Raw genomic sequence first — 27791 nt, 5'->3', positions numbered from 1 at the left:
CTTTTTATTTCTGCCGCTTGCCTGCTCACGTTTCTCTGTCCCATCTACAGATATGAGTGATGTGAAGGTTTACGTGGAGCTGGCCTCCATATCTGCCGGGGAGAATGACACGGAGATCGACCAGGTGGCTGGCTTCCACGATGCAGTGATGGGCTACGCCCCTCTGTTCTACTCCCTCCCCCCTAAGGCTGGCTTTGAGGAGTTCATGAAGTCTGCTCAGCAGGTGTGGGAAGCCCAGAATAGAGATGAGAAGCTCCCTGACAAACTGGTGTGTACATCTCCTCCCTTGTGTTTATTCATAAAACTCTGTTTGTGTGGTAAAAGCTACAACGACACCGCTGGGTTTGTTTTCCAGAGTGAGTCTACTCGGTTGCTGACCTGGCTGACGGCGCTGAAGGAGACACACGGCTCTGTGGAGCAGTCCTCCCTCTCCTTGGCTTCTTCTATTAACGCTGATGGAGTTTATCTCGTAGGATGGTCTGATGAAAACACAGAGAAGGCAAGTAGTCTTCAAAACAAGACAAAACATGGCTGGCTGAATTCAGATAAATCGTTTAAGACGTTTCCTCTCTGGTGATTTCAGAGATGTCTGCAAAACATGGTACAAGTCACAGTGAAGAGAGGCCAAGAGCTGAAGAGCTACAAGCTTGAGGAGCTGCTGGAGCTGCAAAACAAACTCATGCTCATGTCGTCCAAAGGGGAGCGCGGCCGGGAACAAGTCCAGAGGTTCACAGAGGTCAGTGGCTTTTATTACACATAAAGAATACAATTTGGAAATAGTATAAAGTTTTGTTGAAGATTTCAACTTTAACCCGATCTAGTTCAACATTTATTCTCTTCTCACATCCTTGTATCCACTTGCCCTGCAGGTCTTTGAGGGCGTTCAGAGACTGGGCACTATCCTTGTTCAGATGCAAACATCCGGCAACATGCTCTTCAGGGACTGGCGCGCTGAGATCCAGTGCTGCCCTCAACAGCAACCGTGCATCACAGTCACCTTCCAGTCCCTGAAGGCCAAACAGATCTCGTACCACGGTGAGGTGACAGAGCAGCTGGGAAAGCTGGCCCACTCCATGGACGTCTGCCAGAAAGATTGGCACTCCTTCGTCAGCGAGATGCGCTCCAGCTTCAGCTTGCTCAACCACTACACCTCGGAGCAGATGGTGTACCTGTGTCACTGGGTACACAGAGTCTGTCAACGGCAAGTGTCGGTTCCTCAACAGTTGTGGCACTTACTTTTTCCCATCAAGCCTCAGTGCACGCTAACTGATGTCAGAGTCGCTTACGTCAATGCAGCAGAGTATGAAAATCAGTATAACGAACCATCTACGGACTCTGAAGAGGACATTGAAGAGGACATTGAAGAGGACATTGAAGAGGACATTGAAGAGGCTCGTGATTTGATGGAGTTTTCCTCAGATGATGACAATGTCATGGAATGTGATCGCCCCGGCGAGGACGATCTTGAGAACCTCTGGAAGCAATTCAAGAGGCACATGCCACAGTACCTCAGTGAATCCCTCGACATCTTAACTCTGGCCCACTTCCTCTTGTGTCTCTCTGAAATGAACCAGCAACACATGATCAGAAACCTCCCGCCAGTTCTCCAGGAAGGAAAGCCCAATCTTGTCCTTTGTCCTACTGCGGAGGTTTACACCACCACCCTGTCGTTTTACATTCAGAGTCCAGAGCAGCCTCTGCCGTCTGCTGACGAGGTTCTAGTCTGCAGAGAGAAAACCACAGAGGAGGAGGTGGAGATCTTCCTCCGCAGAGCTCTCGGCCAAGGCTCCGGACAAACCTGTCAGAAGATATACTCTCTGGTTAACCCGGGGCTGCTGGGATATGATGTCAGTGTGGCTTTAGGGGATCGTTTTGATGCTCTTGAGAGGAGCGCTGGACCTTGTTATCGTTTAGTAGTAGTCAGTCCAGTTGAGCACCAGCACAGATATGTGCCCTCTTTCTTCAGCAGTCACAAAGTACAGGCTGGAGTGGGTGTAACAGCAGATACTGCTCGGAAATATCTACATCACCACTTCACACGAAACACCCTCCAGCAAGACCCCGTCTCACTAGTTTCTCCTGATCGGCTCTCAGTGTGGATAGTGTCATCTGAACGGCCTGCAGTTGGTAAGGATAGCCCCTCATCCACATCCGTTTATAGAAATGTATAGAATTAGCTTGTTATGTTATGTCCCTTTGCACATTTGTAAAATGACTAATGTTAATGAAGCTGTATCATTCTTATTCTAACAAAAACACGCACAGATCGTTTACAAAGTGGGTGTTGGGTAGGGATGTCCTGATCTGCATTTATAAAACGATCCAATTGGTATCAGACTTCAGCCACACCTGAGCGTTTGTAGTTATTCATTTTAGGTCTGCCTTGAACCAAAACTAAATCCTTGTAGCTTCAAAATGTTGTCTTCCTCTTCGTTGGCTAGCGTCAAAGCTGGAAAAATGAAGTCAGTCAAACAGCAATTTATAAATTTAATCAAGACCAGATCAGGACTTGGCTCGGCCGATACTGATTATTAAAAGTTTGGTATCGGTCTGGGACATACCTCGTTTTTGGTGTATATTAAAATTATTTTATACAATAATTTTCTGCACATCTTTCTTTCTACTATTAGGAAAATCTCTTTATGTGGACCGTTTGTTTGAGAAGTTCCAGCAGACATCTCCCAGGGCTAAACACATCAGGATCAGACTGATTGAGCCATGTGTTGACATAGACTCATTGATCAAGAGTCTGTCAGACAGACTGGCTCCCTTGAGAGAACAGGACCCAGTCCTACTGCACATAGACCCTGCAGGGGTAAGAATGCACTCATGTATACCTGCAGGTATCTTTGTCCTTTTCTTGGTTTTACTTTATATTGTTGGTATCTACCAGGTGTTTTCAGGTCTGGAGGAGCTCCTGTTCCATTTGTTAGTTCTGGGCTGTTTGAGCGACAGCCATGGCATGCTGTGGAGAAGGAACGTAGCTCACCTGATCACTGTCGAAGTCCTGAAAACTTACGCATCCCCTCAAACCCAGACAAAGGAGGTAAACATATATATTTTAGATCTTAATGTTTTTCAGAATCGGAATCAACTGAAACTGACTGAACTGTTTCATCTGTGCTAACATGGAGGCGTTGTAGACCTGAAATCTCATAAATCTTTGAATTCACTACCCTAAATATTTCCCTAATTTGCAAGCAGTACATAAATTATGTTTAAAGAAGTGATTTATCTCTTTGTAAAGGCAAACTCACAAATGATTCAATAAATACTCTATGTGTTCACACAGATGAGGCTCGGACTTCTTGACATTCTGCCCACCATTCACTGTAGACCTCCGAAAGAGGTGACGCAGCTGTTGGGCAGACCAAGGGGATCAACACAAAAGACCTTTGATCCACTCATGGACGAGCAGGAGTTTCACAGTGAGGGAATTCAAAGACCCTACCAGTACTTGCAGCGCTACCGCTTGAATCATGACCTGGATCATTTTAAATACCAGGAAGGATCTGTAGAAGGCAATCCTGCTGATTGTCTCAATCACATCCTGACGTATTGTGGAATGCAAGATCCATCCTGGGGTGAGCTCAAGAACTTCTCCTGGTTCCTGAACGTGCAGCTGAAGGACTGTGAGAACTCTGTTTTCTGTCATCGAGATTTTCTTGCTGACCAGCTGCCGGGTTTCAAAAACTTCATTGTGAAGTTCATGATTTCGATGGCAAGAGATTTTGCCTCGCCTTCTCTGAACACATCTGACGAAAGTCCCATGCTGCATATTGAGAACAATCAGGAGGGTGACCTTCTTGCCCGTCTGACGATTCGGAAGCGCTGGGAAAATGAGTCTCATCCCTACATTTTCTTTAACGCAGACCATTCCTCGATGTCTTTCCTCGGCTTCAATGTGCAAATTTCGAGACGCAACACACTCGATGCAGTGGATCCTCAGAGCAAAAAGGTCCTGATACAGCAGGTTATGACACACGAACTTTTTCAAGGTTTGCAACGGCAAATGATTTCCCTCACTGGGGACTTTGATGAGTTACCCCGGCAAGACAAAATCAAAAGGATTTCATGTGTTGTTGGTGCAAAGAAAGGAATCATGTCCAGAGGATTTGATCCAGACCCAACATACGAGCTCACCGCTGACAATGTGATGAAGATGCTAGCCATACACATGAGATTTCGGTGTGGAATTCCAGTTGTCATCATGGGGGAGACTGGCTGTGGGAAAACCAGATTAGTCCGTTTCCTTTGTACTCTGCAGCGGGAGGAGAAGCCAGCAGAGAACATGGTGCTGGTCAAGGTTCATGGAGGAACTAATGCAGAAATGATCTATAGAAAGGTGAGGGAGGCTGAGACACTCGCTCACGAGAACCGTAGACTGCACAAGCTTGACACCATTTTGTTCTTTGATGAAGCCAACACCACAGAGGCTATTTTTGCCATCAAGGAAATCTTGTGTGATCGAACGATGAAAGGGGAACCTCTCGAGGCCGACAGTGGCTTAAAAATAATAGCTGCCTGCAATCCTTACAGGAAGCACTCACCTGAAATGGTGGAACGTTTGGAACGGGCAGGATTAGGATACAGAGTGAAGGCGGATGAAACCCAAGACCGACTTGGAAAAGTCCCTCTGAGGCGGCTGGTGTACAGAGTCCACCCTCTGCCTCCAAGCATGGCGTCTTTGGTGTGGGACTTTGGTCAACTGAGTGATGCAACTGAGCTTTCCTACATCAAACAGATTGTCCAGAAGAATGTTGCAGACCATCGGTTGCCTGTGGCCTGCGCGGATGTCATTTCAAACGTTTTGGCAGCCTCCCAGAAATACATGCGAACTCGGAAAAATGAGTGCAGTTTCGTGAGTCTCAGAGACGTAGAGAGGTCAATGAAAGTGCTAGTTTGGTTTTACCAGCATAGCATGTTCTTTTTCAAGAACTACACTCGTCTCAGTGAGGACTATAGAACACTGAAGTGCCTGATTCTGGCTGTTGGGGTGTGTTACTACCCATCTCTGGTGGACAAAGAGGAGTACCTGGAGGAAATTTGTGAGCACTTTCCAAGACCTCTCTACTATTCAGATGCGTTGCAGAAAGAGATTTCATCCTGTCAAGACTTCTTCCTTGAGAACATAAACACAAGAGAGACCATAGCCAAAAATGTCGCACTCAAAGAGAATGTGTTTCTCATGGTTGTTTGCATAGAGCTCAGGATCCCACTCTTTCTGGTTGGCAAACCAGGCAGCTCTAAGTCACTTGCTAAAACCGTGGTTGCTGATGCCATGCAGGGCCAGAACTCCCACTATGAACTGTTCAAGAAGCTCAAGCAAGTCCATATGGTCTCCTTCCAGTGCAGTCCTCACTCAAGTCCAGAGGGCATCATTGGGACGTTCAGGAACTGTGCCCGTTTCCAAAAGGACAAAAACATGGATGAGTATGTGTCAGTGGTGGTGCTTGATGAGATAGGACTTGCAGAAGATTCTCCTCAGATGCCACTAAAAACCCTTCACCCTCTTTTGGAGGATGGTTGCATCGACAATGACAAGCCAGATCCACACATGAAGGTTGGCTTTGTTGGCATCTCCAACTGGGCTCTGGACCCAGCAAAGATGAATAGAGGGATATTTGTGTCCAGATGGGATCCAAGTGAGGATGAGCTGGTGGAAACTGCCAGGGGAATTTGTTCATCCTCCAACTCAGTTCTCCTGAAAATCATACACCTCTTCCCATCTTTGGCAAAGGCCTTCTTGAGAATCTGTGAGGTGACCTCAAAGAATCAGTTCTTTGGTTTGAGGGATTATTACAGCCTTGTCAAAATGCTCTTTGCTGCTGTCAAATCCACACAACAAGAGCCTGATGGTGAACAGCTGGTAGAGGCTGTCTTGCGTAACTTCAGCGGACAGCCCGAGGGGTTTGACCCTGTCAGATTTTTCGGGGATGTTCTTCAAGAACTTACAACAGTTCCCAGACCAAGCACCTTGCAAATGGTGAAAAAGAATCTTGATCCTGGCTCCAGCGAGGAGTGCCGTTACCTCCTTCTGCTGACCACCAACAACGCAGCCCTTCATATCCTTCAACGACAGGTCTTTGCCAAAGAAAACTATTCACCACCGCCTGAAATCATTTTTGGCTCAGGATTCCCAAAGGACCAGGAATATGCCCAAATCTGCCGCAATGTGAACCGAGTGAAAACATGCATGGAGACGGGACGTACTGTCATCCTCCTCAACATGCAAAATCTTTATGAAAGCCTGTATGATGCCCTGAACCAGTACTATGTCTACCTCAGTAAGCAGCAGTACGTTGATCTGGGTCTTGGCTCCCACAGAGTCAAATGTCGCGTTCACACAAACTTCAGACTGGTGGTAGTAGAGGACCAGAAGAAGGTCTACGAGCACTTTCCTGTTCCCCTCATCAACAGGCTGGAAAAACACAGGGTGGATAGGAGCACTGATCTGGAAACATGGCAACGCAGCGTTCTCGACAAACTGAAGGAGTGGGTGATGGAATTCTCCGGCGAAGCCACGTGGGGGTTCAAGCTGTGTGACATTTTTGTTGGCTTCCATGATGATGCCTGTGCCAGTGCTTTGCTGCAAGCATTAGAAAAGAGAGTACAAAAGGTTGCAGACAGTCCAGTAGGACACCAGGACGAATCAGACAAAACGCTCAATGCAACGACGGAAAAAGAGGTGACTGAGATAGAGGACGATCAGTTGGAAGATGTGATGGATGTAGATGTTGCTGAAAAAGATCAGAGAGCTGATGTCGATGAATCCACTGAGATATGTGATGACAGCACACCAATGGCAGAAAGTGAAGAGAGGATGGAGACAGAAAACAGTGTTACAGAAAACAAGGAAGAAGAAGTCTTGGACCTGGCCAAATGTCTCTTGTTGAACTGCGCCACACCTGATGCCGTGGTGAGGCTCAAGTATTCAGGTTTAGCGAAACAGGAGAAGGATAAACTCCAGAAGCTGTACTTCCAGAAACAGCGTCACCACTCACTCCGAGACTTTCTGGAAGATTGCCTGAATGGGCGTGATGCGTCCAGCAAGTTTCTGGAGGTAAGGCTCTAAGCACTGCTCTGATTATTTCATCCCAAACATAATACATTTGTTGACAGCACTGCCTGCTTTGTGGTTTTGCATAGATTACTACATTCTCGAGCTTGTTAACCAGATCCGATGTCAGGGTTGTAGCCCACGCTCTAGGACTGCATACGGACCGAATCCTCCTGCTGTCACTGCACCAGTTTGACACTGAAGTCTCCTTCTGCAATAAAATACGGTACTCATTATTTAGATAACAACAGCATGGCTGCTTTGTGTTTGCTTTTAACCCTCTAATGTGACCATCTAAACATTCAGCTCCCTTGTCTCTGGCAGACTACGGACGCTGCCGATGAGAGATTAGTTTTATAGCAAATTGATTGTAAAATCAAATTGCTTAATCCACTTAGAAGTGTATTTACCGTACACAGGTATGCCAATGAGTTTTCAGAACAATATATTTTATGGTTAATCTTCTTTCTCTTCCATGTTTATCAGGGGATTCCTTCAAGATGCCGGCAACTCCCTTCACATCCTCTTCATCCAGATGGATCTTGAGGAATCCCACTGCAGTGATGAGCTCATAGCGTCAGCAAAGTATGGTTCAAAGTCTGGTATTTTACATGGAAATGAATGGATATTGCAAACATTACAGATGTGTTTCTTTGCTAACAGATATTGCACCATGAATTATTTGACATCACTGGAGGACCAGACCTGTTGGGTGATTTTCACTGTGAAGGTTTCTAGGATCTCAAGCCGCTCCCAGTACATCGGTTTCCAGGGAGGTGAGGAACAAAAGGAATATGGTTATTATCGCGGTGCAGTTATTTGTTTGCAGCATTATCCAGGATTAAAGCCATGTTTTGTCTTTTGCGTCAAAAGGAGTCTGGCACTCGGTTCACATTGATGACCTGAGGGATTCAGAGGACATGAGCCTGAACCTGTTGGTTTTCTGTGGAACCCGCATTAGCAGCCTGCTCAGACCTGCACAATCAGGTAAAAAGAGGCAATGTCTGTACTTTAACAGAGGTATTAAAAATGGGAAGTAGAGACCACTGCCCTACAAAAGCAGATAGAGTTCAAGAAATATGTCCTGAAGTTTTCGCTCCACCAAACCAAGGGCCAGCCATTTTCTGGTATCAGGCCCTAGTCTTCCAATGTTGGACTTCTGTCGACAGCTTTTCAGCCAAATCATTGTGTTAGGTCTCCTCTCTGATTGGTTGATCTGCTTAGAGAAAGAGAAAGCTCTAAGGTCACACGGAAGACTAGTCAACCAGACCAGTTATCCATCTTCATCTTGTCTGAACAGTGAAATCCAAAAATATTTCTGTAATCTAGAATGAAAAAATGATAAAGATGGAAGATGGAAGGCTATCTTCCTAATCTCCCAGCTAACAGTAGCTCCTCCTAGATTCCTAGCTGCCCAGCTAATAGCAGCTCCTCCTGGCTTCCCAGCTAAAGTTATTGATGCACTGCACCTTTAGTCTCAAAATCTCTTTGTTTTGTTTTCACAAAAATTACAAATTTCTTTAGCATCTTAATATAAATCTCACCTTCAGCTCTTAGTTCAGTGTTTTGCTGCAGATTTTTAATGTCAAACTAACCTTACGTTTAATCTTCAGCAGAAAACACTGAAGACGGAGAAACAGTGAGAAGAAATGACGTTGACAGAAATGTGAGTTTAACAATCAACACGCGTTTTCTTTTGTTTACATGTGATAATGTAGAACAGTTTAAAAGAAACCGTTGTAACTGTGTACAGGCAGAGAGAGCCCACCTCCACAGCTTGTCCTTAGTGAGGTCTTGCATCCAGAAAGCAGTGGGTTTGCTGAGGGACCCCAACAATGTGACATCAAGAAGCATGCAGAGGATGCACATCCTTCTGTCTCTTCTAGGGACCCGTCCAAACAACACAGGAGGTAAACAGAGGTGTTTGTTGATCAGTAACACACAGTCTCCTCTGCGTTCTGTCTTCAGCTGTGTCTGATAAAACTATGATCTTTCTTAAAGCTCACTTTCAGAGGGTGTTGTTGAGTCGACTGGTCGAGGCTTTGGAACAGGGAGAAGAGATGCATGCTGACCCTAAAGAGTGGGTGAGCTTAGAGGCCAAGAAACACCAGGCTCTACAAGAAGGAGGGACTCTGAGGTAAAGCTTGATTCTCAAATAACAGATCATTAGCTCAGGTAACAGTAATTGTTTTGATCTTGCAGCATAAGTCCTCAGTTTCAGTAAATTCAGACCATGGCCGGACAGACGAAGACATTTGAAGAAGCAATGATAGACATTATATACACAAAACAACTAATGGACTCGACTGTCTTGTCTTTGTGTGGCAGACACACTCTGTGGCGCTGCCTACAGTCCACCGTGACGCCGGTCTTGGCCAACATGCTGGAGGTTATGGACAGGTATGCGAATCTGGACATGCTCTCTGATGACAGGCTGAGCCAGAGACTGATACAGCTGTGGTTGGACATCCTGGAGGACTCCAAGGTCTTAGACCTAACACCTCCTCAAAAGCCAAGGTACTGAGGATTTTTCCTCTTCTCTGATGTTTACAGAATATTATGTTACTGCTTGTTGTCAAAGTTGTTTAAGTTGTGGATTACAAAAAAAAATTGTTGTCTAATTTCTCTTAGACATGACATTGGAAGCTTTCTGGTTTCCGTTTGTAGTCCGAATAGTTTTGAACAGTCACATTTGAGAAGGTTTTGACACTCTACTGTCCACAGGACGGCTACCGTCAACTGTCTCAGATCAGATGAGACAAACGCCCCTTATCCAATTACATCAATCAATCACATACATTTTGAAAGACAGTACAAAGAGATTGTGTATTTTGAATATTCAAATAATGAATATCAAATAATATTCTAGTCTCGTCTCTGTAACGTTCCCTCACAGTTTTAGTTCGTCCACGTCTCGTCTTAGTCCCAGAATAAATGGATGATGACAAATACATTTCGTCATCATCTTCGTTAATGAGATCAACACTGTTCTGTTGAATCGTCTCTCGTCTCCAGCTCTGGTCACGCGACTGAAACTTAGACCAGATTCTTGGCACCTGCTGAAAACGCTGGAAGTCCTGAAACACATATTACTTATTGGTGTAATTTAAATGTTTTGATGATGATTGTGTTTCCAGTGAGTCAGACCAGGAGGTGCTCGTTCAACACCACTTCGCGTTGGACGGTGAGGAACAGCCCTGCTCAGCCCCGTTCAGCTGGCTCATCACCGTGCACCTCGACAGCCTGTGGGAAGAGTCTGAATTCATGCCAGGTTAACCACCAAGACATGCAAACTCACACACCGACCGTGATCTATCCATATACTGTGGATTAAAGAAATAATCTGTTCTCTTCAGTAACAAAAGAGGACGGCACAGAGAGGGTTCTCCAGTTTGTGAAGACCTTCAACAACAGCCGGCTGGGCGGTCACCTCCAGAAACTCTCAGAGGAGGAGCTGTCAGAGTACAGCCGCCACTACCTGCAAGACTTCCTGCTGCTTTCTTTGAAGATCAAGACAAAGGATGAGCTCAAGGTATAGGCTTCATGAGTCAGTCACACATTTAGGCATGATATAAGTCACAAATAGTCTTGACTTTTATGAGGAGCTTGACTTGGTTAAAAACTAACGAGACTTGACATCAGACCAGGATGCAGCGTACTCGCCTCTCGTCCTGCAGCTTTCACCAGATTATACTCACATCTGTAATTTGATGTCGCCACAAATAAAACCTCCTGTGTTTAGTGGAGATTTATTTTTTGCTTAGTTATGAAAGAGACTTTCTTCAAACTAATGTTGTTATTAGCTTTGTTTTGCTTTTTTATTTTCAAATCCAAAAACCACACAAAAAAGACCTTTGTTTTATTCTGTAGTCTAAAACGAAATAGAGAAAGACATCACTGGTCCAGAAAATAGTCTCCATGGTGACCACTGGTCCAGGAAGTAGTCTCCATGGTGACCATTGGTCCGGGTCTCTCTGGTCCAGGAAGTAGTCTCCATGGTGACCATTGGTCCGGGTCTCTCTGGTCCAGGAAGTAGTCTCCATGGTGACCATTGGTCCAGAAAGTAGTCTCCATGGTGACCACTGGTCCAGGTCTCTCTGGTCCAGGAAGTAGTCTCCATGGTGACCATTGGTCCGGGTCTCTCTGGTCCAGAAAGTAGTCTCCATGGTGACCACTGGTCCAGGTCTCTCTGGTCTAGGAAGTAGTCTCCATGGTGACCACTGGTCCAGGTCTGTCTGGTCCAGGAAGTAGTCTCCATGGTGACCATTGGTCCAGGTCTCTCTGGTCCAGGAAGTAGTCTCCATGGTGACCACTGGTCCAGAAAGTAGTCTCCATGGTGACCACTGGTCCAGGTCTCTCTGGTCCAGGAAGTAGTCTCCATGGTGACCATTGGTCCGGGTCTCTCTGGTCCAGGAAGTAGTCTCCATGGTGACCATTGGTCCAGGTCGCTCTGGTCCAGGAAGTAGTCTCCATGGTGACCACTGGTCCAGAAAGTAGTCTCCATGGTGACCACTGGTCCAGGTCTCTCTGGTCTAGGAAGTAGTCTCCATGGTGACCACTGGTCCAGGTCTCTCTGGTCCAGGAAGTAGTCTCTATGGTGACCATTGGTCCAGGTCTCTCTGGTTCAGGAAGTAGTCTCCATGGTGACCACTGGTCCAGGTCTCTCTGGTTCAGGAAGTAGTCTCCATGGTGACCACTGGTCCAGAAAGTAGTCTCCATGGTGACCACTGGTCCAGGTCTCTCTGGTCTAGGAAGTAGTCTCCATGGTGACCACTGGTCCAGGTCTCTCTGGTCCAGGAAGTAGTCTCCATGGTGACCACTGGTCCAGAAAGTAGTCTCCATGGTGACCACTGGTCCAGGTCTCTCTGGTCTAGGAAGTAGTCTCTATGGTGACCATTGGTCCAGGTCTCTCTGGTTCAGGAAGTAGTCTCCATGGTGACCACTGGTCCAGGTCTCTCTGGTTCAGGAAGTAGTCTCCATGGTGACCACTGGTCCAGAAAGTAGTCTCCATGGTGACCACTGGCCCAGGTCTCTCTGATCTAGGAAGTAGTCTCCATGGTGACCACTGGTCCAGGTCTCTCTGGTCCAGGAAGTAGTCTCCATGGTGACCATTGGTCCAGAAAGTAGTCTCCATGGTGACCACTGGTCCAGGTCTCTCTGGTCTAGGAAGTAGTCTCCATGGTGACCACTGGTCCAGGTCTCTCTGGTCCAGGTAGTAGTCTCCATGGTGACCACTGGTCCAGGTCTCTCTGGTCCAGGTAGTAGTCTCCATGGTGACCACTGGTCCAGGTCTCTCTGGTCCAGGTAGTAGTCTCCATGGTGACCACTGGTCCAGGGATGGATCATTGTGTTCAGCACTAAATAAACCTGGTGCTTCTCCAGACTCCTACTCCTTCTTCTCCTTCTTCTTCTTCTTCCTCCTCCTCTCTTCTTCTTCACCTACAAAAACATCCAAAAAAGGTTCAAAAATAATAGTAGTAATTTTTGGATGTACCATGACCTGGATGACTGAGAACCTTCACAGACATACTCTGGTTCCTCCTTTACTTCCCTTCCTGGTTTCTTTTTTTCCATAGATTTGAGAACAAAATGTTTTGTTTTGGCTTTTTAAGTTGAAAATCAAATCATTTATATATTTTTCATTTTAGAGCCTTAAACCAAACTTGAACTACCAGAAAGTTCACAGACCTCATTGGTTCCAGAGTTTTGTTTTATTTCCACAATATTTCACCTCCAACATTCAAACTGTTGCCACACATCTTTGTGGTTTCAGGCCTGAGTTGAAGTTTCTATCAAGTTTTGGATCTGTTAATGTCATGTACTTAAAAATAGATACAAGAATTGTGTGTTCTATTTTCAAAGGAACATCGATTTGTTTTAAACCCTGCCCTAACGCTGCTCGTATATGCAGGTGTTCTCCAGAGCCTTGCTGGGATGCATATCTGAGCTCCAGACATCCGTGGGCGCCCCTCCCTCCCTCTCTCCTGTCTGGATAGTGGCAGCTGCGAAACATCTTGCCCCCAGACTGGACACTCTCAGCCACATATTTCAGCTGCAGCCCAAGCTGGCCCCAGACGTCTTTCAGCGGGCGTCACAGAGCGAGACGCAGGATATGGTGAGACATCCTCATCATCTGTGACTCCTTATTTATTTGCTGCAGCGTGAAGCCTCTCACAACGTCTGCGTGATGTCTTTTATTTTTTTGCAGGTGGAGGATATTGTAGCTCTTGGTATTTGTGTTGAGCAGACCAAACTTCAGACTCTGACCTCGCTGGACGAGTGTGAGTTGTTTGTGAGCAGAGTGGAGTCACTGCAGCCCTGTTTAGACAGAGCGTTCAGTCAGAAGTACAGCGCCCTCTGCAGCCCTGGATGTCTGCAACATCTGGACTCCATCAGGTGAGTCTGGAAAGCTGGAAATTTAAAATAACAATGGTAGCAAATTCACAGTTTCTTTGGTTTTACTCTTAATCTCATTTATACTTTCAGGTCGCTGTGGCATGGGATGCTGGTGGTCGCATCTTTCATCCAGAACGTTGTTTTTAAAGTTGGACAGGATGACCAGAAATTAAAAGATCTGGCTCTGAAACACTCCGACCTGCACCTGAACGTACGTAAAAATGGTTTTAGCCTCAGTTTGTATCCTGAAAGTTTCTCACACATTTTAAATGTTGGTGCTTTGTCAGAGGTTCATGCATTTTGGTTTTGCATTATCAAGATTGCTTTTAAAACCACAAACGAACACATACCAACAAGTACACAGACCTTCAGAGATGGCCTCTATTGTAAAATCCTAACTAAAAGCAACTTTTCAACAACAACTACATCAGACAAAACATTATTTATATCACTAAATGTTTTCTCTTCTTTCCAGCTGATGCAGGAGTCGCCTGATGTCAGAAGCCAGGAGACGCTGCAGCAGCTGATCCGAATCCTCAACTCTTTCCACGACGAGTGTATCAGCAGAGACCTGAGGTCAGACTCATTTATATTTAGGTCTCATTCAGGCCAGTCGTTTTAGTTCAGGGGTCACATAGAGCCCAGTTTGATCTCTAGAGGTCCGGACCGGTAACATAAAAGAATAATATGAAGTCCTTTTGTTTTTGGTGCAAAGAAGAATTTCAATTTGTGTGATTTCTTTCTTTAAAGGTTTGGCTTTATTTGCCCTGTTTGCCTGTCGGAGTTTGTGGATCCGTGCGTTCTGCCCTGCCAGCACGTCATCTGTCTGCCGTGTCTCCGACGCTGCCTTCAGCATAACACCCGCTCGTGCCCTAAATGCAGGAATGACCTGCCCCCCGACTTCAACCCGACCATTTCTCCTGTCGTCAAGTGAGTCAGAGAAAATAATTCAACATTTATTCTGGAATAAAGGAACAGATGAAACTTTCATGACTTCTCAGATGAGGGCCTTGGTATCTTTTGACTCCAGCCTTTTTCTCTCCATACCTCAGGGCAGCCCTCCAGCAGCAGTCGGCCGTCAGACGCTGCTGTAACTCCTTCTTCCTGGAGGTGGTGTCCAGGTTCTGTCTGTCGGAGAACCACCGGCCCGGAGAGGGCGTGGTGGAGCTGCTCTTCTCGTTGCTCGTCTCCGCTAACGGTCAGTCACAGAATAAGTCGGCGATATTAAATAATCTTTGACGCAGCGACTGATGAGATGTTATTCGTTCTTTGCGTGTGGTGCAGGAGACGTGTACAGGACCAGAGAGCTCACGCCCTTCCTGGAGTGCATGGATAACAGTCCGGTGGTCCGATCGGTGCTGCCCAAGCTGCTGCTGCAGTACAGGTGAGGGGGGACATTTATTTACATTTAAATGATTGATTTGGAAGTGCTCAGGGACTATAACACAAGGCGCGTTCTTCAACCTGCTCATGTTTGACAGTTTAAAGTCAATGAGAGGAGGTATTTTCATAGTAGGAGAAATTAATTGTAAATGCAGTACATATAAAAAACGCAGCTTGCAATTGCAGATTTAATGGATTTTAATGGATTTTAATGGGAGTTGTTTTTTAAATCTGACACTACAAAAACAAAAAAATCCATCAAAATCAATGTTGCTGCTAATCATTGACATATCCAAGGCTCTAATAATAATAATCCCCCCAAGAAAAATCCACTTTGCATTTAGATTATTGACAATATTTCAGTTATGTGTTTTTTTATGAAAAATGTGTGATACCATCACAAACACTGGAAAATAAAGGTCTAAAAATGTGAAATGAATCAAACATTTGGTGTTTATGATCAGGATTGAAGTAGATTAAGAGATTTATGTAAAGAAAAGTAGAAAAAAATGATTAACATATGCTGAGACTTCTTTAACTTCACAGTTAGTTTAGTTCGTCAACGTCTCGTCTCAGTCACTGATATGAACACAGGATGGTTAACTGTAGTGTGTCTGTCAGTTTCGACCAGGCGAAGGCTCACATTCAGACCTACCTGAAGAATCTGGAGGAGAAAGTTCTGGAAAGAGAAGACCACACTGAACTCTACCTGCTGTTTGTCAACTGCTTCCAGGTAGAAAACAGTTTCTCCTTTAGCGCTTTAGATCATTGCCTCGGCAGAAAGTCTATAGATCATAGTGATTTGTTGTTTTATTTTATTGCTGCTCTCTCGCACCAGGACTCTCTTTTGTGCTCGAAAGCAAAAGACGTGGAGAAGCAGAGAGAAGAGCAAGAAGAAATCCGATTCCTGAGCAGGATCGCCAGGAAACAGACTCCAGACAGACAAGAGGACCCGTCAGAGTTCCTGCTCAACTTAGCCAGGCTGAGGATGTGTCTGAGCACTGCTGCCCAGCGGCTGGAGAGAGCCACAGCTCCAGGTGACTGGTTGTTGTTTTTGTTCACGTTTAGTGTCTGAGAATTACAGGTGAAATAAGTGACCTTTTATTTCTGTCTGCTTTTAAAGGTGAAGGGATAGCATCTGATCCGTACCTGCAGCAGGTGAAGGCCGTGTGTGAGTACAGTGATAACGACTGGTTCAGGGTTTACCTGCTCAGAGCCCTTGACAGATGCTCAAGTATTGACTGTATACTGACCCTGATGAACAGTCCGGCCTGGAGATGGGTCTTCCCTCCGGAGCTGATTCGACTTCAGGTAAAACCCAAACCATAAATGTTGAGACTTAACAGGAAACCACTGAAACAACCTCCAGGCTCTTAGAGTCTTTGAAAATGTCTGAGATTGTCTTAAAGTTAGCCAGCTCACACTAGGCCAACAGACTTGTAGAGTTTCTTGAAGACACTTCATCCAGGTAGCTTCTTCAGTTCTAAAGGACTGGTGGTGAACTGGGGCCTAGAACCCACAGATGTTCCTGTTTAAACCCAAATCACCACCAGTCACCACCCAAACAAGTAAAGACTTGGTCAAAAGGCAACATCAGTTACACTGGCATCCAAAAGAGTCACAACTAGGACGTCCCGATCAAGTTCTTTCGACCTCCGATCTGATAAAGATCTGATCCTAAACGTCCCAGAGTTGGTCTCCTGTAGCGTCCTAAAGTCTGTCCTTGTCTTCCTTGTCTTCTCCTAGAGTTGGTCTCCTGTAGCTTCCTAAAGTCTGTCCTTGTCTTCCTTGTCTTCTCCTAGAGTTGGTCTCCTGTAGCTTCCTAAAGTCTGTCCTTGTCTTCCTTGTCTTCTCCTAGAGTTGGTCTCCTGTAACTTCCTAAAGTCTGTCCTTGTCTTCCTTGTCTTCTCCTAGAGTTGGTCTCCTGTAACTTCCTAAAGTCTGTCCTTGTCTTCCTTGTCTTCTCCTAGAGTTGGTCTCCTGTAGCTTCCTAAAGTCTGTCCTTGTCTTCCTTGTCTTCTCCTAGAGTTGGTCTCCTGTAGCTTCCTAAAGTCTGTCCTTGTCTTCCTTGTCTTCTCCTAGAGTTGGTCTCCTGTAGCTTCCTAAAGTCTGTCCTTGTCTTCCTTGTCTTCTCCTAGAGTTGGTCTCCTGTAGCGTCCTAAAGTCTGTCCTTGTCTTCCTTGTCTTCTCCTAGAGTGGACTGGATTCAGTCCAATAAATCTTTCAGTCAAAGTTAATGTAGTGTGGAGAGGGTAGCTGGTACCTTGTGTTCTCTACTCCAGAAATGTTCTGGTCATCCAACGCTGCCATAAACTCCCTAACCCTCTCTGGAAGATGTTTCTCCTTGACGCTGTCTCCAGGAAACTTTTCTCTTCTTTTAAACGTTCAGTGTTTGTTGTTGTTGTTTGGATCTGAAACTTTCCCTAAACTTTTTCTAAAATGCTCTTTATTGTTTTTTTCTCAAAGAGGATGACTCCAGCTAACGTGGACCAGTTCCTCTGCTGTGGGACACCTTACAGAACCATGAGAGACATGGTGCGCCAGGTTCTGCTAGAGAACAAGTCCGACACCTTTGTGACAGAGCTAAAGGTGAGAGAGAGTCCAGAGGTAACAGGAAGTCTACAGAGTCTCTATAAGACATTACAATGAATCTTCCAGTGGTTTTTCTAACCACTATATTAACATTTAATAAAAGTATTATACCTTTATGTAACTGTAAGCACTTATAAGGACATCCTTTGTGTTTGTTTGTTTGTTTTATGTTTCATCAGCTCCAGCTCTCAGCTTCTAACTATTATAAATGCTTCCCCTTTAAAACAGTAATAAAACATGATGATGATATGATGATATTTCACTTTACTCAGCTTGTTGAAAGGACCGATCTGTTTTATTCAAAGACTGTATAAAGTTGGATGGAGGAACAGCTCCTCAAAAGTGAAGCCAAAGCAAGTAGAGCTCCCCCTGCAGTATAGATCATAAGCTCCGCCTCCTCCATGTTAGTGGGCGGGACTTGGGCCAAACTAAAACACTAAAATACATGTAATTTCAAGGATAGTTTCAGTCATTTTAGGTATTTAATATAATGTTGATGAAGTTTTACTGATCAGACTCTGGATCCAAGCTCACAAGATGGCGCCGCCTGTATCCCCGGGAACATAGAGTCCATATTTATATACAGACTATGGTTTTATTCGTTTTATTTCTTTCTATAATACTCGTCTCTCTCTTTCTCTGTAGAAGCTGACTGGTCCTCAGTTCAGCCTGGTTGCCTTGGCCTTGTTCAGACAAGTCACCTGTCGCTTCAGGTCCCGTGATCAAGTCATTCATCCCACCTCAGAGGTCTGTGTACACAACGTCCACTGTTACTGATGATACAGATGTTACCCTGTAGGTGCTGAGTCTGTTCTGATTGATGTGACCATTAAATTTATATGTAATTAAATTAAGATATTACAGTGTGTAGGATTTGCCTCTAGAAACTAGAAAAGATTCATTTCAGGCAGATTGACCGTTAAAATACAAACCATGAGGAGTTAGTTCAGGTCCTTGTTTAAACATGATCATTAAATTAATACTAAAGCCTCTGTTTGAATTTGCAGGAGACGTCAACACTCAAAGATCTCCTCAGAAACATCAGATCCGTGGAGTTCAGGGAGTTCTGCTCCTCACTTCTATCCAATCAGATTGGCGGACCGTCCAGGCGGTTCCGCATCAGCCCGGATCTGTCGGCTCAGAGGATAACCCTCCTGGAGCTGCTGGTCCATCTGACCTCGGTGCTGCTCAGTGAAAACTCTCCCCTGGCTCCTCTTCATCAGATAGCCTTCCAGCCTGAGAATGTCACAGTAAGACCTTTTTCTGTTTCTGTCTTTCACATTTTTCCCTTCACGCTGTCTCTTAAAGGAGCCCTCCGCTAATTCTTCTGCTTCAATGACCGTTTACATGTCATGGGAAGTAACTCTCAAACTGTGAACAGTGGTATAGTGTCCTCTGTGGCTCTGGATGACAACAGAACCTCAATTATTCTTCTTCTTCACCTTCTCCTCTTGGAATTTCTGGTCATTGTGACGCTACAAGCATATTACTGCCCTCTGCAGGGTAAAATTATTTATTACGACCGTACTTCAAGTTCTGCTTTCTTTCCACAATGTTATCGCTACACAACGTTGTGGGCCAAGGTCATAACAACAGAAAGGAATTTCATTTTAACAAGCCTAGCAGAAATAAATTAAAAAAGCTAAGTATGATGATTTTAGGGTCCGTGCATTATTCAAGAAATGAAAACTGGAAAAACAACAATGTATTGTTTGATTTTGGAACAAAACAACAAATAAATAAACCTGTCTTTTATTTTGTGATCTAATTTTAGGATACCATTTAAGACAACGATGTTTTCACTCTGAGAGTTCACCAGACACAATGCTTCCAAGCTTTTAGTTTCTTTAGTTGAAGGGTGAGTGTTTAGGATTTAACTCCTCTTATCTTTTCCTCCAAGAACTCCTTCCTGCCAACAATGGCAGACGATCACACAAACGAAGCCAGACAGTGGCTGAGCAAAGAGCAGAAACTGAAGATGTACAGTAAGTATCTTACATTATGAAACTCATTTTTAACAGTTCTTTAAAAGTGACGTCTGTTTTATGATTTTTAGCCTGCGCCAACGGACACATGTGCTTTGTGGGAGAGGTATGGAGTATTTTCTTAACATCAAGCATTGAGAATAAATAATAATAAAAGAAAAAACATTAATTAAAACATATATGTTGTCCCTTAGTGTGGAAGACCTGTTATTATATCAAAATGTCCTGACTGTGGTCTTCCAATTGGTGGAGAAAAACACAATCCAGTCCAAGGCTTTACTCCACAAACACAGCAGAGGTATTACCTTGTTCCACTAAGCAGCTTTGTGATATTTCTTAGAGATGCTTGTGTTTAACTTATTATCTGCATGTTTGTGTAAAACCTCAGAGATCAGACTCGGACAGGACACGTTCTGGGAGAAGCTCATCGGAGGTCTGAAGCCCCTGAAAGACAGATGACTTTAGCTCAGTCGTGCATCCTGCGGCTGCTGACACACCTGGCCATGCTTCAGGGCGCCACAAGAAACCAGAGGGTGAGACTTCACCTGAATCTGAGCTCAGTGTCTGTTATGATGTGTAGCAAGGAGGTAAGGGCCCAAATGTAGACACAGGAGGAGGCAGGAAAAGGAAGCAAAAGAACTGAACTCTCAAGGAAAGCCCAAATTACAGTCCATATAATAGTAATCACCAAAGAAAACAGAATAAATCAACGGTCCAAACACGAGGAACACTGGAGACAAAATACTTGAGATGAGGAAATACAGTACGGGAACATAGAGAAGCAAACTGACAAAGGGAAATGCATCACTATGTATTCACACACTGACACTAATGAGGCACAGGTGAGACTGAGGGCGGAGCATAAAAGGAGAAACCAAACAATCAATCAGTGGCGGGAAAACACATGAAGTAAAGCAAGAAAATTAAACAGGATCATAGAAAATGTACTAAAGTATTCTTTTTGCTTTTTTTGTTGTTGTAGGGAGTTGGCAACATGATCCACCCCAGTCCAAATGATGTCTTCAACTTCCTGTGGACTCACCTTGAAAAGGACATGACGGAGCTGGGGAAGACTTTGAGTCAGAACATGGACAACACCGCGGTTACAGTTCATCTGATTCTGACCAGATCCACCAAAGGTCAGTCAGCTGTAGCTTTTATCCTTCTGCTTCCACATGTCAGGTAAAAAAACAAACAAAAAAACCTGTGATATTAACTTTGCTCAACGCTGATGAAGGTTCCCGCGGTGCAAGACATGATCTTTCCTCCAAACAAGGACGACGGCAGTTTGAGAAGCAAGTCTGTGATTCTGCCATCAACCCCGTGATCAAAGTAAGGAGTTCGGTTAAAATCAGTGCAAGCTTTAACCGGAAAGAAGACAATTTGACAAGTCTTGTTTCCTCTGTCTGCTTTCAGGACCTGCAGAAGCATCTGAGTGAAGCTCAGGAGAGAATCAGTGATGATGATGGAGCCGTTGGAAGCCCCATCAGGACTCTCCTCTTCAAGGACCCTGGGAAGATGTTGTCCCTCCCCTCCAACTGCCCCACACATCACTCATCCTTCTGGTCTCTGCCCAAGACAATGACCGTGGAGCGTTTGACTCAGTATGTGGGAGAACGTGACTCCGTACCCCTGCTCAGCTTGTTCCTCAAGAAGGTATCAATCATTTTATAATCCGATCAGCTGGTACAAGTGAACGCACCACAAAGACTGAAATTAGCGAACAGCTGCTACCTACGCCCTGCTTTTGGGACGCTAGGAAGAGCTACTATTAGCTGAGAGGCTAGGAAGAGCTACTATTAGGTGGGATGCTAAGAAGTGCTACTATTAGCTGAGAGGCTAGGAAGAGCTACTGTTAGCTGAGAGGTTAGGAAGAGCTACTATTAGCTGGGAGGCTAGGAAGAGCTACTATTAGATGGGAGGCTAGGAAGAGCTACTATTAGCTGGGACGCTATGAAGAGCTACTATTGGCTGGGAAGCTAGGAAGAGCCACTATTAGCTGGGAGGCTAGGAAGAGCTACTGTTAGCTAGGAGGTTAGGAAGAGCTACTATTAGCTGAGAGGCTAGGAAGAGCTACTATTAGCTGGAAGGCTAGGAAGAGCTACTGTTAGCTGGGAGGCTAGGAAGAGCTACTATTAGCTGAGAGGCTAGGAAGAGCTACTGTTAGCTGGAAGGCTAGGAAGAGCTACTGTTAGTTGGGAGGCTAGGAAGAGCTACTATTAGCTGGGACGCTATGAAGAGCTACTATTAGGTGGGAGGTTATGAAGAGTTGCTTTTAGCTGTTACTCTAGCAAGAGCTACTGTTAGCTGGGAAGCTAGGAACCGCTACTATTAGCTGGGATTCTAGGAAGAGCTACTATTGGCTGGGAAGCTAGGAAGAGCCACTATTAGCTGGGAGGCTAGGAAGAGCTACTGTTAGCTAGGAGGTTAGGAAGAGCTACTATTAGCTGAGAGGCTAGGAAGAGCTACTGTTAGCTGGAAGGCTAGGAAGAGCTACTATTAGCTAGGAGGTTAGGAAGAGCTACTATTAGCTGGGATGCTAGGAAGAGCTACTATTAGCTGGGATGTTAGGAAGAGCTACTATTAGCTGAGAGGCTAGGAAGAGCTACTATTAGCTGAGAGGCTAGGAAGAGCTACTATTAGCTGAGAGGCTAGGAAGAGCTACTATTAGCTGGGAAGCTAGGAAAAGCTACTATTAGCTAGGAAGCTAAGGAGAGCTACTATTAGCTGGGAAGCTAAGGAAAGCTACTATTAGCTAGGAAGCTAAGGAGAGCTACTATTAGCTGGGATGCTTATAAAGAGCTACTATTCTGGTTCTCTAAGACCCCATTAAGACCTTGCATAAAAATAATAATAATTTAATAATATTAATTTAAAATAATATTTAAATCAACATTATAAAGTGACGTAAAGACATAAAGAAACAGGTGTATAAAACAAGGTTAATAAAAACAACTAAGAAAATAAAAGATACAAAAATTCAGTTCAAACCAGGAAAGTCTCTGATTAACATCGGTCCTGGTCAAACTGACTGGACGTGTTCAGAGACATAATCTAATATAATCTTCCTTACTGAACTTTCACGGAGCTTCTTTAGTAAAAAGAGAAAGGAGGAGGGACCCCTTGTTGTCTCTGAGTCTGTGGAGTCAGTGAATATGAAGGTTTCCATGTCTTAGTGTCAAGTTGTGTTCTTATCTCCTGACCTGACGAGTGTGTGTGTGTTTGACCCAGATACCGTGCGTGAGGCAGTTGCATCAACTTCCTGAGCTGTCAGCTTTACAGTCGGACCTGCTCAGGGTGTTTCCTCTGAAGTCAGACTCTACGCCTCAGACCATAGCTCAGATGTTAGAGCAGATACCAGCAGGTATGTCAACATCTCACCTTCACACCGAACGCACACGAGCAGCTGAAACAAAACACACAGACTCACAGAGTCTCTTCTGTCTCGTCGTCTTTAGGTTACCAGAAGAAGATGCTGGTGGAAAGAGTTGAGAGGTTCTTCGAGGTGTGGAACGGCCTCAGAAAAGAGGTGGAAAACAACTGTAAGCATGAGTCTGCCAACATTTAACTGACTCAGTAACCTGTGGAGACCTCGGTCTTATCAGAGAGTAGATCATAAACTACTGGCTGCTGATTGAATGATGGAAACTGTAAAGATACTACTGCCTCTAATACCTCTACTGCCTCTACTACCTCTACTGCCCTTACAGCTTCTGTCATGAGGCATATTTCTTAACTAGAAAAAGACATAAAATATAAACAATTGAGACTTTATTAAATCTTAGCACGCTATACAATAGAAACATGGTCTTAAAAGAGATTTAAAAGAAGAACAACATTTATTTATGAGTCTTCATCCTAAATGGTTCTTGTTCATTCGTTCATTCAAGAAATGCTTCTCTGTTCCCACAGATCTAATTATGGAGCACATTAGGTCAATTAACTGCTGACAGAAATGTCTGATTGGGAATAAAAATTATCCTTACCCCTGTGTGTTCGTGTACATATGTATTTACAGCTGCAGATCTGGGCGTGGATGTGAACCTGTGTGACGTGGAGGTGACAGTCGAGAGCTCTGGGGAGTATCTGACGCCGAGTCGCCACGGGCCGGGGTCGTGTCTCCTAACGCTCGTCAACTTCCTGTCGGAGACTCACAACAGTTTGGTGAGAGAAGCCAGGAGAGTGAGCCGCCACGAGGACAGGTGAGGGGCCTCTTTGGGCAGTTTGTGTTGATTTAAGGCCATGATCTAGAGGGGGGGTCCACCCTGGACAGGTCTCCAGTCTATCCCAGCTGTCATTGGTCTAGAGGGGGGGTCCACCCTGGACAGGTCTCCAGTCTATCCCAGCTGTCATTGGTCTAGAGGGGGGGTCCACCCTGGACAGGTCTCCAGTCTATCACAGGGCTAACACAGAGAGACACTCACACCTACGGCCAGTTTAGAATCACCAATGAACCTAACCTTTTTCTTATTTTAACCGATATTTGATTCCAGCTGCAACAACAATATTTCCTGACTTATTTAAAGTGACTTCTTTTTATATTTCTGGGAAACAATCTGAACAGTTACAGTCAAATACAACAAAGCACACGTAGTCGATACAGACTGACTGCGTTCAAGGTCTGCTCGCTCAGATCTTCTGGACCGTCGTGTTTATGGATTATTATCTCTTGATTCTGCTGTTTTCTGTCCTCAGCGAGTACAGCGTTCCTTTAGAGAGGATATCAGAGACCCAGCTGACTCTCTGCCACCCAGAGAGGGAGCTGCTGCCGCTGGTTTTAGCAAACTGCCACTACACCTTGAAGAAGGGCGGGGAGACGGACAGCAGCTACGACCTGGCGGCCATCCAGACCCAGCTGGTCCGCCGCTTCCTGGCCGGGAAACCACTGATCCAGGCGGTAAAGATCTGAACTAATCACACAGCTGCATGCTGATGTTTCTAAGCTGAAACAAAGACAACTGATCTGATCTGAACAGAGGAGGTTCGTCCACTTATCTGAGGGAATACCAGACGTCCCTCTCTCCCCACCAGCTCACTCCAGCTCTTCCCAGGCCAGTCGAGACATATAATCCCTCCAGTGTAATTCTGGGTCTACCCGGGGGGGGGGGTCTCCTCCAGGCTGGCGCCCAGGAGGCATCCTCACCAGATGCCCGAACCACTCAGCTTTATGGGACAGTCTTAACATCCGTCCCCGTCCCCCTCGTTCAAACCTTCAGTCTAGAGTCTCTGGACGTTAACAGTTTTAGGTGGACACCACCCACAGATGTTCCTCTTAAAACCCTAAAGAGGGAACACAACAAGTCCAGTTGTCTTTGTTCCAGCTTTATTTTTTTGGGAGGGTGGGGGGGTAACAATCTGCTGACCAACACTCTCTGTCCTCTCTGATCTGCACCAGGACACCTCGAGGTACCTGAACAGACACCTGCAGGACTTCTCTGTGGTTCTAGACGAGGTCCGAGGAAAGATTCAGCAGGTAAAACCAAAATGTGATTTACAGCATCTGGAACCGACTAAAGCCAGATAAAGAAGATCACGTTAGTTTAACCCGTAGGACGTCATGGTCCTTCCTTCACGGTCTGTCCATTTATTTTTGGTATTTCAAGTTTGCTTTTAAAACCAGAAACAAAAACTGGAAAAACAACTGATATTAGATTTAGATTTTTAAATCCAAAAAGGAATTCTTTCTCCTCCTTCTTCTCCTACCCGTCATCCTCCTCCTCCTCCTTCTTCTCCTTCCAATTCTTCTTCTTCTCCTCCTTCTTCTTCTCCTCCTCCTCCTCCTCCTCCTCCTCGTCCTTCTACCCGTCATCCTCCTCCTCCTCCTTCTTCTTCTTCTCCTCCTTCTTCTTCTCCTCCTCCTTCTTCTTCTCCTCCTTCTTATTCTCCTCCTCCTCCTCCTCCTTCTTCTTCTCCTCCTTCTTCTTCTCCTCCTTCTTATTCTCCTCTTCCTCCTCCTCCTCCTTCTTCTTCTCCTCCTTCTTATTCTCCTCTTCCTCCTCCTCCTCCTTCTTCTTCTCCTCCTTCTTATTCTCCTCTTCCTCCTCCTCCTCCTTCTTCTTCTCCTCCTTCTTATTCTCCTCTTCCTTCTTATTCTCCTCCTCCTCCTCCTTCTTATTCTTCTCCTTCTTATTCTCCTCTTCCTCCTCCTCCTTCTACCCGTCATCCTCATCCTCCTCCTTCTTCTTCTTCTCCTCCTTCTTCTTCTTCTCCTCATCCTCCTCCTTCTTCTTCTCCTCCTCCTTCTTCTTCTCCTCCTCCTCCTCCTCCTTCTCCTTCTCCTCCTTCTTATTCTCCTCCTCCTTCTTATTCTCCTCCTCATCCTTCTCCTTCTTCTCCTGCTTCTTCTTTTTCTTCTTCTTCTCTAAAGGACTAAAGGTTAATTTACGTGATTACTAAATCAAATAAACTGTTATTCATTTATACTATAATTATTGAGTCTTAAACCAAACTTGAAATACCATAATCTACACAGACCCCTTCGTGCTCCTCCTCCTCCTCCTCCTCTCCTCCTCCTGACCATCTCTCTGTGTTGCAGGAGCCTCTGAAGGGCTCGGTGAGCAGTGCCATGAAGACCGTGCTGCGTTCTTACACCGACGTCTGCGACGCCGTGTTCGTGGTGGAGATCGGCCTCCGATTTCTCGGCAAGACGGGCGGAGAAGGGCAGACGCAGCTTCTGTCCTTCCTCAGTGACTCGCTGCAGATGGGCGCCCAGATCTCAAGCACCGTGGCAAAGGTACCAGAGCCTCAGACGTGTGTGTTACTACGCTGCTGTTTAACCCAGACATGTAGCACCCACCTAGACCAGACCAGGCACCCCCACCCCACCTAGACCAGACCAGGCACCCCCACCCCATAGCAATGACACTCCTTGATGGCAGCAGCCATCCCCAGCAGGATGCAGCCTGACACAGACACACACACGAAAACACTTTAGGAACAACTAAAAAAAAAAAGGTTTTGATATAAATATTCTTATACAGAAAGTGAGTTTGGTGATTGTTGCAAGATCTGTATTAACAAATTAAATGAGCGTATTAATTTTCTTCTGGTAACGTCGTTATAACGGCAGACATGGTGTTTTATGAGGTGTTGATTATCCTAATAATGAAATTTTTATTAAACAGTTTCCACTTCTTAGACTAAAAGTGTTTTATGACAAGTTTTGCCAGTTAAATTGTATTTAAATGGCATAATAATATTAATAATAATGTAAAATGAACAGTACAGACTCTGGTGTTCACTGTGCTGCATGATTCAGGAGTCAGACAGAAAATACAACATGTGATTAGGTGGTAATCATCTGTCCTCAGCTAAAATGTTCAGTTTAAATTTGTATTTTTTTGTATTTAATGAAATATTATAAACTACTGTTTGATTTCAGAGTCTTGGGGAGAGCAAACTGGAACACAGCATATACACCTGGCAGCTCCTGACTTGTTGGAAGTCTGAGCTTATGCTGAACAGGAAGCAAGTAAGTATTAATAAAAATTCCAGGAAGTGACCGGATAAAAAAAATTCAGTTATAACACAGAGGAGTCCGGTTTCTCACACACTGTGCCAGCGCCTTTTAAAGAATAAACAAGTCCGTGAGAGAAAATCCACCCACGGTGACCACATGATTTGTTTTTTTCGAGTCCGTACTTTCACTCGTGACCTCTGCTGGCTGCCAGTCCTGACCCCAAACCAAAGCACAGAGTTAAGTTCTCCCGGCTGTAATCCGTTGGAAGTGTGCCGTCTGACACGCCAGGCGCCCACAGTTTGACCCCAATAAAAACCGAGCGTGAAGAATTCTTCACTCAAGTTTTTGGGAGCCTGGTTTTTGGAAAACACTCAAAAAGAAAAAAAAAAATCAGGTTCAGAAGTGCAGAATGTATATAAACTCCAGTTCATTGTCTGCTTTCAGGACCCGTTTCAGAAGCTGCCCTCAGAGTTCCAGAAGAAGCTGTCGGACGAAGAGAGGAAAGAGCTGAAGGCTTTCCTGACGGTAACAGATGTGGACACTTTCTGTTTGGAGCTGCATGAAATTCTGCTGCTGAAGACGAACACCGCGGTGCCCGACCAGGGTTACCAACCACACTGGGAGTAAGCACAGCCCTTTTACATTCACCCCTCTGCAGTGAAAACTAATTCACCATTTGTTAGTTTAGTTTTTGTGGGAGGTAACAAACCAAAAGGTAAAAACAATCATCACAAAACATTTGCATTATTGACGTTTATTCCCCAGTTTAGCCAGAGTGTGCCTGTTGTCACTTCAGACTCCACCCTAGTCTACAGGAATGCATTGACTCTTGACAGCTTTAATCAGAGTAAAGTGTGGAGGTCTCACCCGGCACGCTCCCCCTGGGATCTGGAGCCTTTTGACTTCCAGGAGCAGA

General features: G+C 45.1%; 1 protein-coding gene across 4 annotated transcripts in view; it reads left to right on the top strand.

The window, feature by feature from the left end:
* The window catches only part of rnf213b (ring finger protein 213b), a 37345-nt gene that overhangs the window by 9055 nt on the left and 499 nt on the right, over positions 1-27791 (top strand). For 2 of the 4 annotated variants that reach the window (XM_084567635.1, XM_084567633.1), the window contains 45 exons: positions 51-268; positions 356-499; positions 584-736; positions 870-2127; positions 2631-2815; positions 2894-3046; positions 3293-7063; positions 7150-7286; positions 7547-7645; positions 7724-7836; positions 7934-8047; positions 8677-8726; positions 8814-8970; positions 9062-9197; positions 9389-9577; positions 10198-10331; positions 10417-10592; positions 12972-13175; positions 13269-13456; positions 13547-13667; positions 13932-14032; positions 14207-14386; positions 14509-14654; positions 14741-14840; positions 15461-15572; positions 15678-15876; positions 15963-16150; positions 17306-17428; positions 18077-18178; positions 18439-18681; positions 19332-19416; positions 19488-19522; positions 19611-19714; positions 19805-19949; positions 20399-20555; positions 20654-20748; positions 20833-21072; positions 22648-22780; positions 22875-22958; positions 23435-23618; positions 24112-24313; positions 24812-24889; positions 25952-26149; positions 26798-26887; positions 27320-27498. In XM_084567635.1, the coding sequence (XP_084423761.1) occupies positions 51-268; positions 356-499; positions 584-736; positions 870-2127; positions 2631-2815; positions 2894-3046; positions 3293-7063; positions 7150-7286; positions 7547-7645; positions 7724-7836; positions 7934-8047; positions 8677-8726; positions 8814-8970; positions 9062-9197; positions 9389-9577; positions 10198-10331; positions 10417-10592; positions 12972-13175; positions 13269-13456; positions 13547-13667; positions 13932-14032; positions 14207-14386; positions 14509-14654; positions 14741-14840; positions 15461-15572; positions 15678-15876; positions 15963-16150; positions 17306-17428; positions 18077-18178; positions 18439-18681; positions 19332-19416; positions 19488-19522; positions 19611-19714; positions 19805-19949; positions 20399-20555; positions 20654-20748; positions 20833-21072; positions 22648-22780; positions 22875-22958; positions 23435-23618; positions 24112-24313; positions 24812-24889; positions 25952-26149; positions 26798-26887; positions 27320-27498 (11203 nt within the window). Of the gene's footprint in view, positions 1-50; positions 269-355; positions 500-583; positions 737-869; positions 2128-2630; positions 2816-2893; positions 3047-3292; positions 7064-7149; positions 7287-7546; positions 7646-7723; positions 7837-7933; positions 8048-8673; positions 8727-8813; positions 8971-9061; positions 9198-9388; positions 9578-10197; positions 10332-10416; positions 10593-12971; positions 13176-13268; positions 13457-13546; positions 13668-13931; positions 14033-14206; positions 14387-14508; positions 14655-14740; positions 14841-15460; positions 15573-15677; positions 15877-15962; positions 16151-17305; positions 17429-18076; positions 18179-18438; positions 18682-19331; positions 19417-19487; positions 19523-19610; positions 19715-19804; positions 19950-20398; positions 20556-20653; positions 20749-20832; positions 21073-22647; positions 22781-22874; positions 22959-23434; positions 23619-24111; positions 24314-24811; positions 24890-25951; positions 26150-26797; positions 26888-27319; positions 27499-27791 lie in introns of all 4 variants that reach the window. The other 2 variants (XM_084567634.1, XM_084567632.1) reach the window with 1 other exon arrangement.

This window comes from Chelon labrosus (genome assembly GCF_963514085.1).
Source record: "Chelon labrosus genome assembly, chromosome: 19".
Lineage (NCBI taxonomy): Eukaryota > Metazoa > Chordata > Actinopteri > Mugiliformes > Mugilidae > Chelon > Chelon labrosus.
This window is presented reverse-complemented; position numbering and strand designations above follow the sequence as displayed.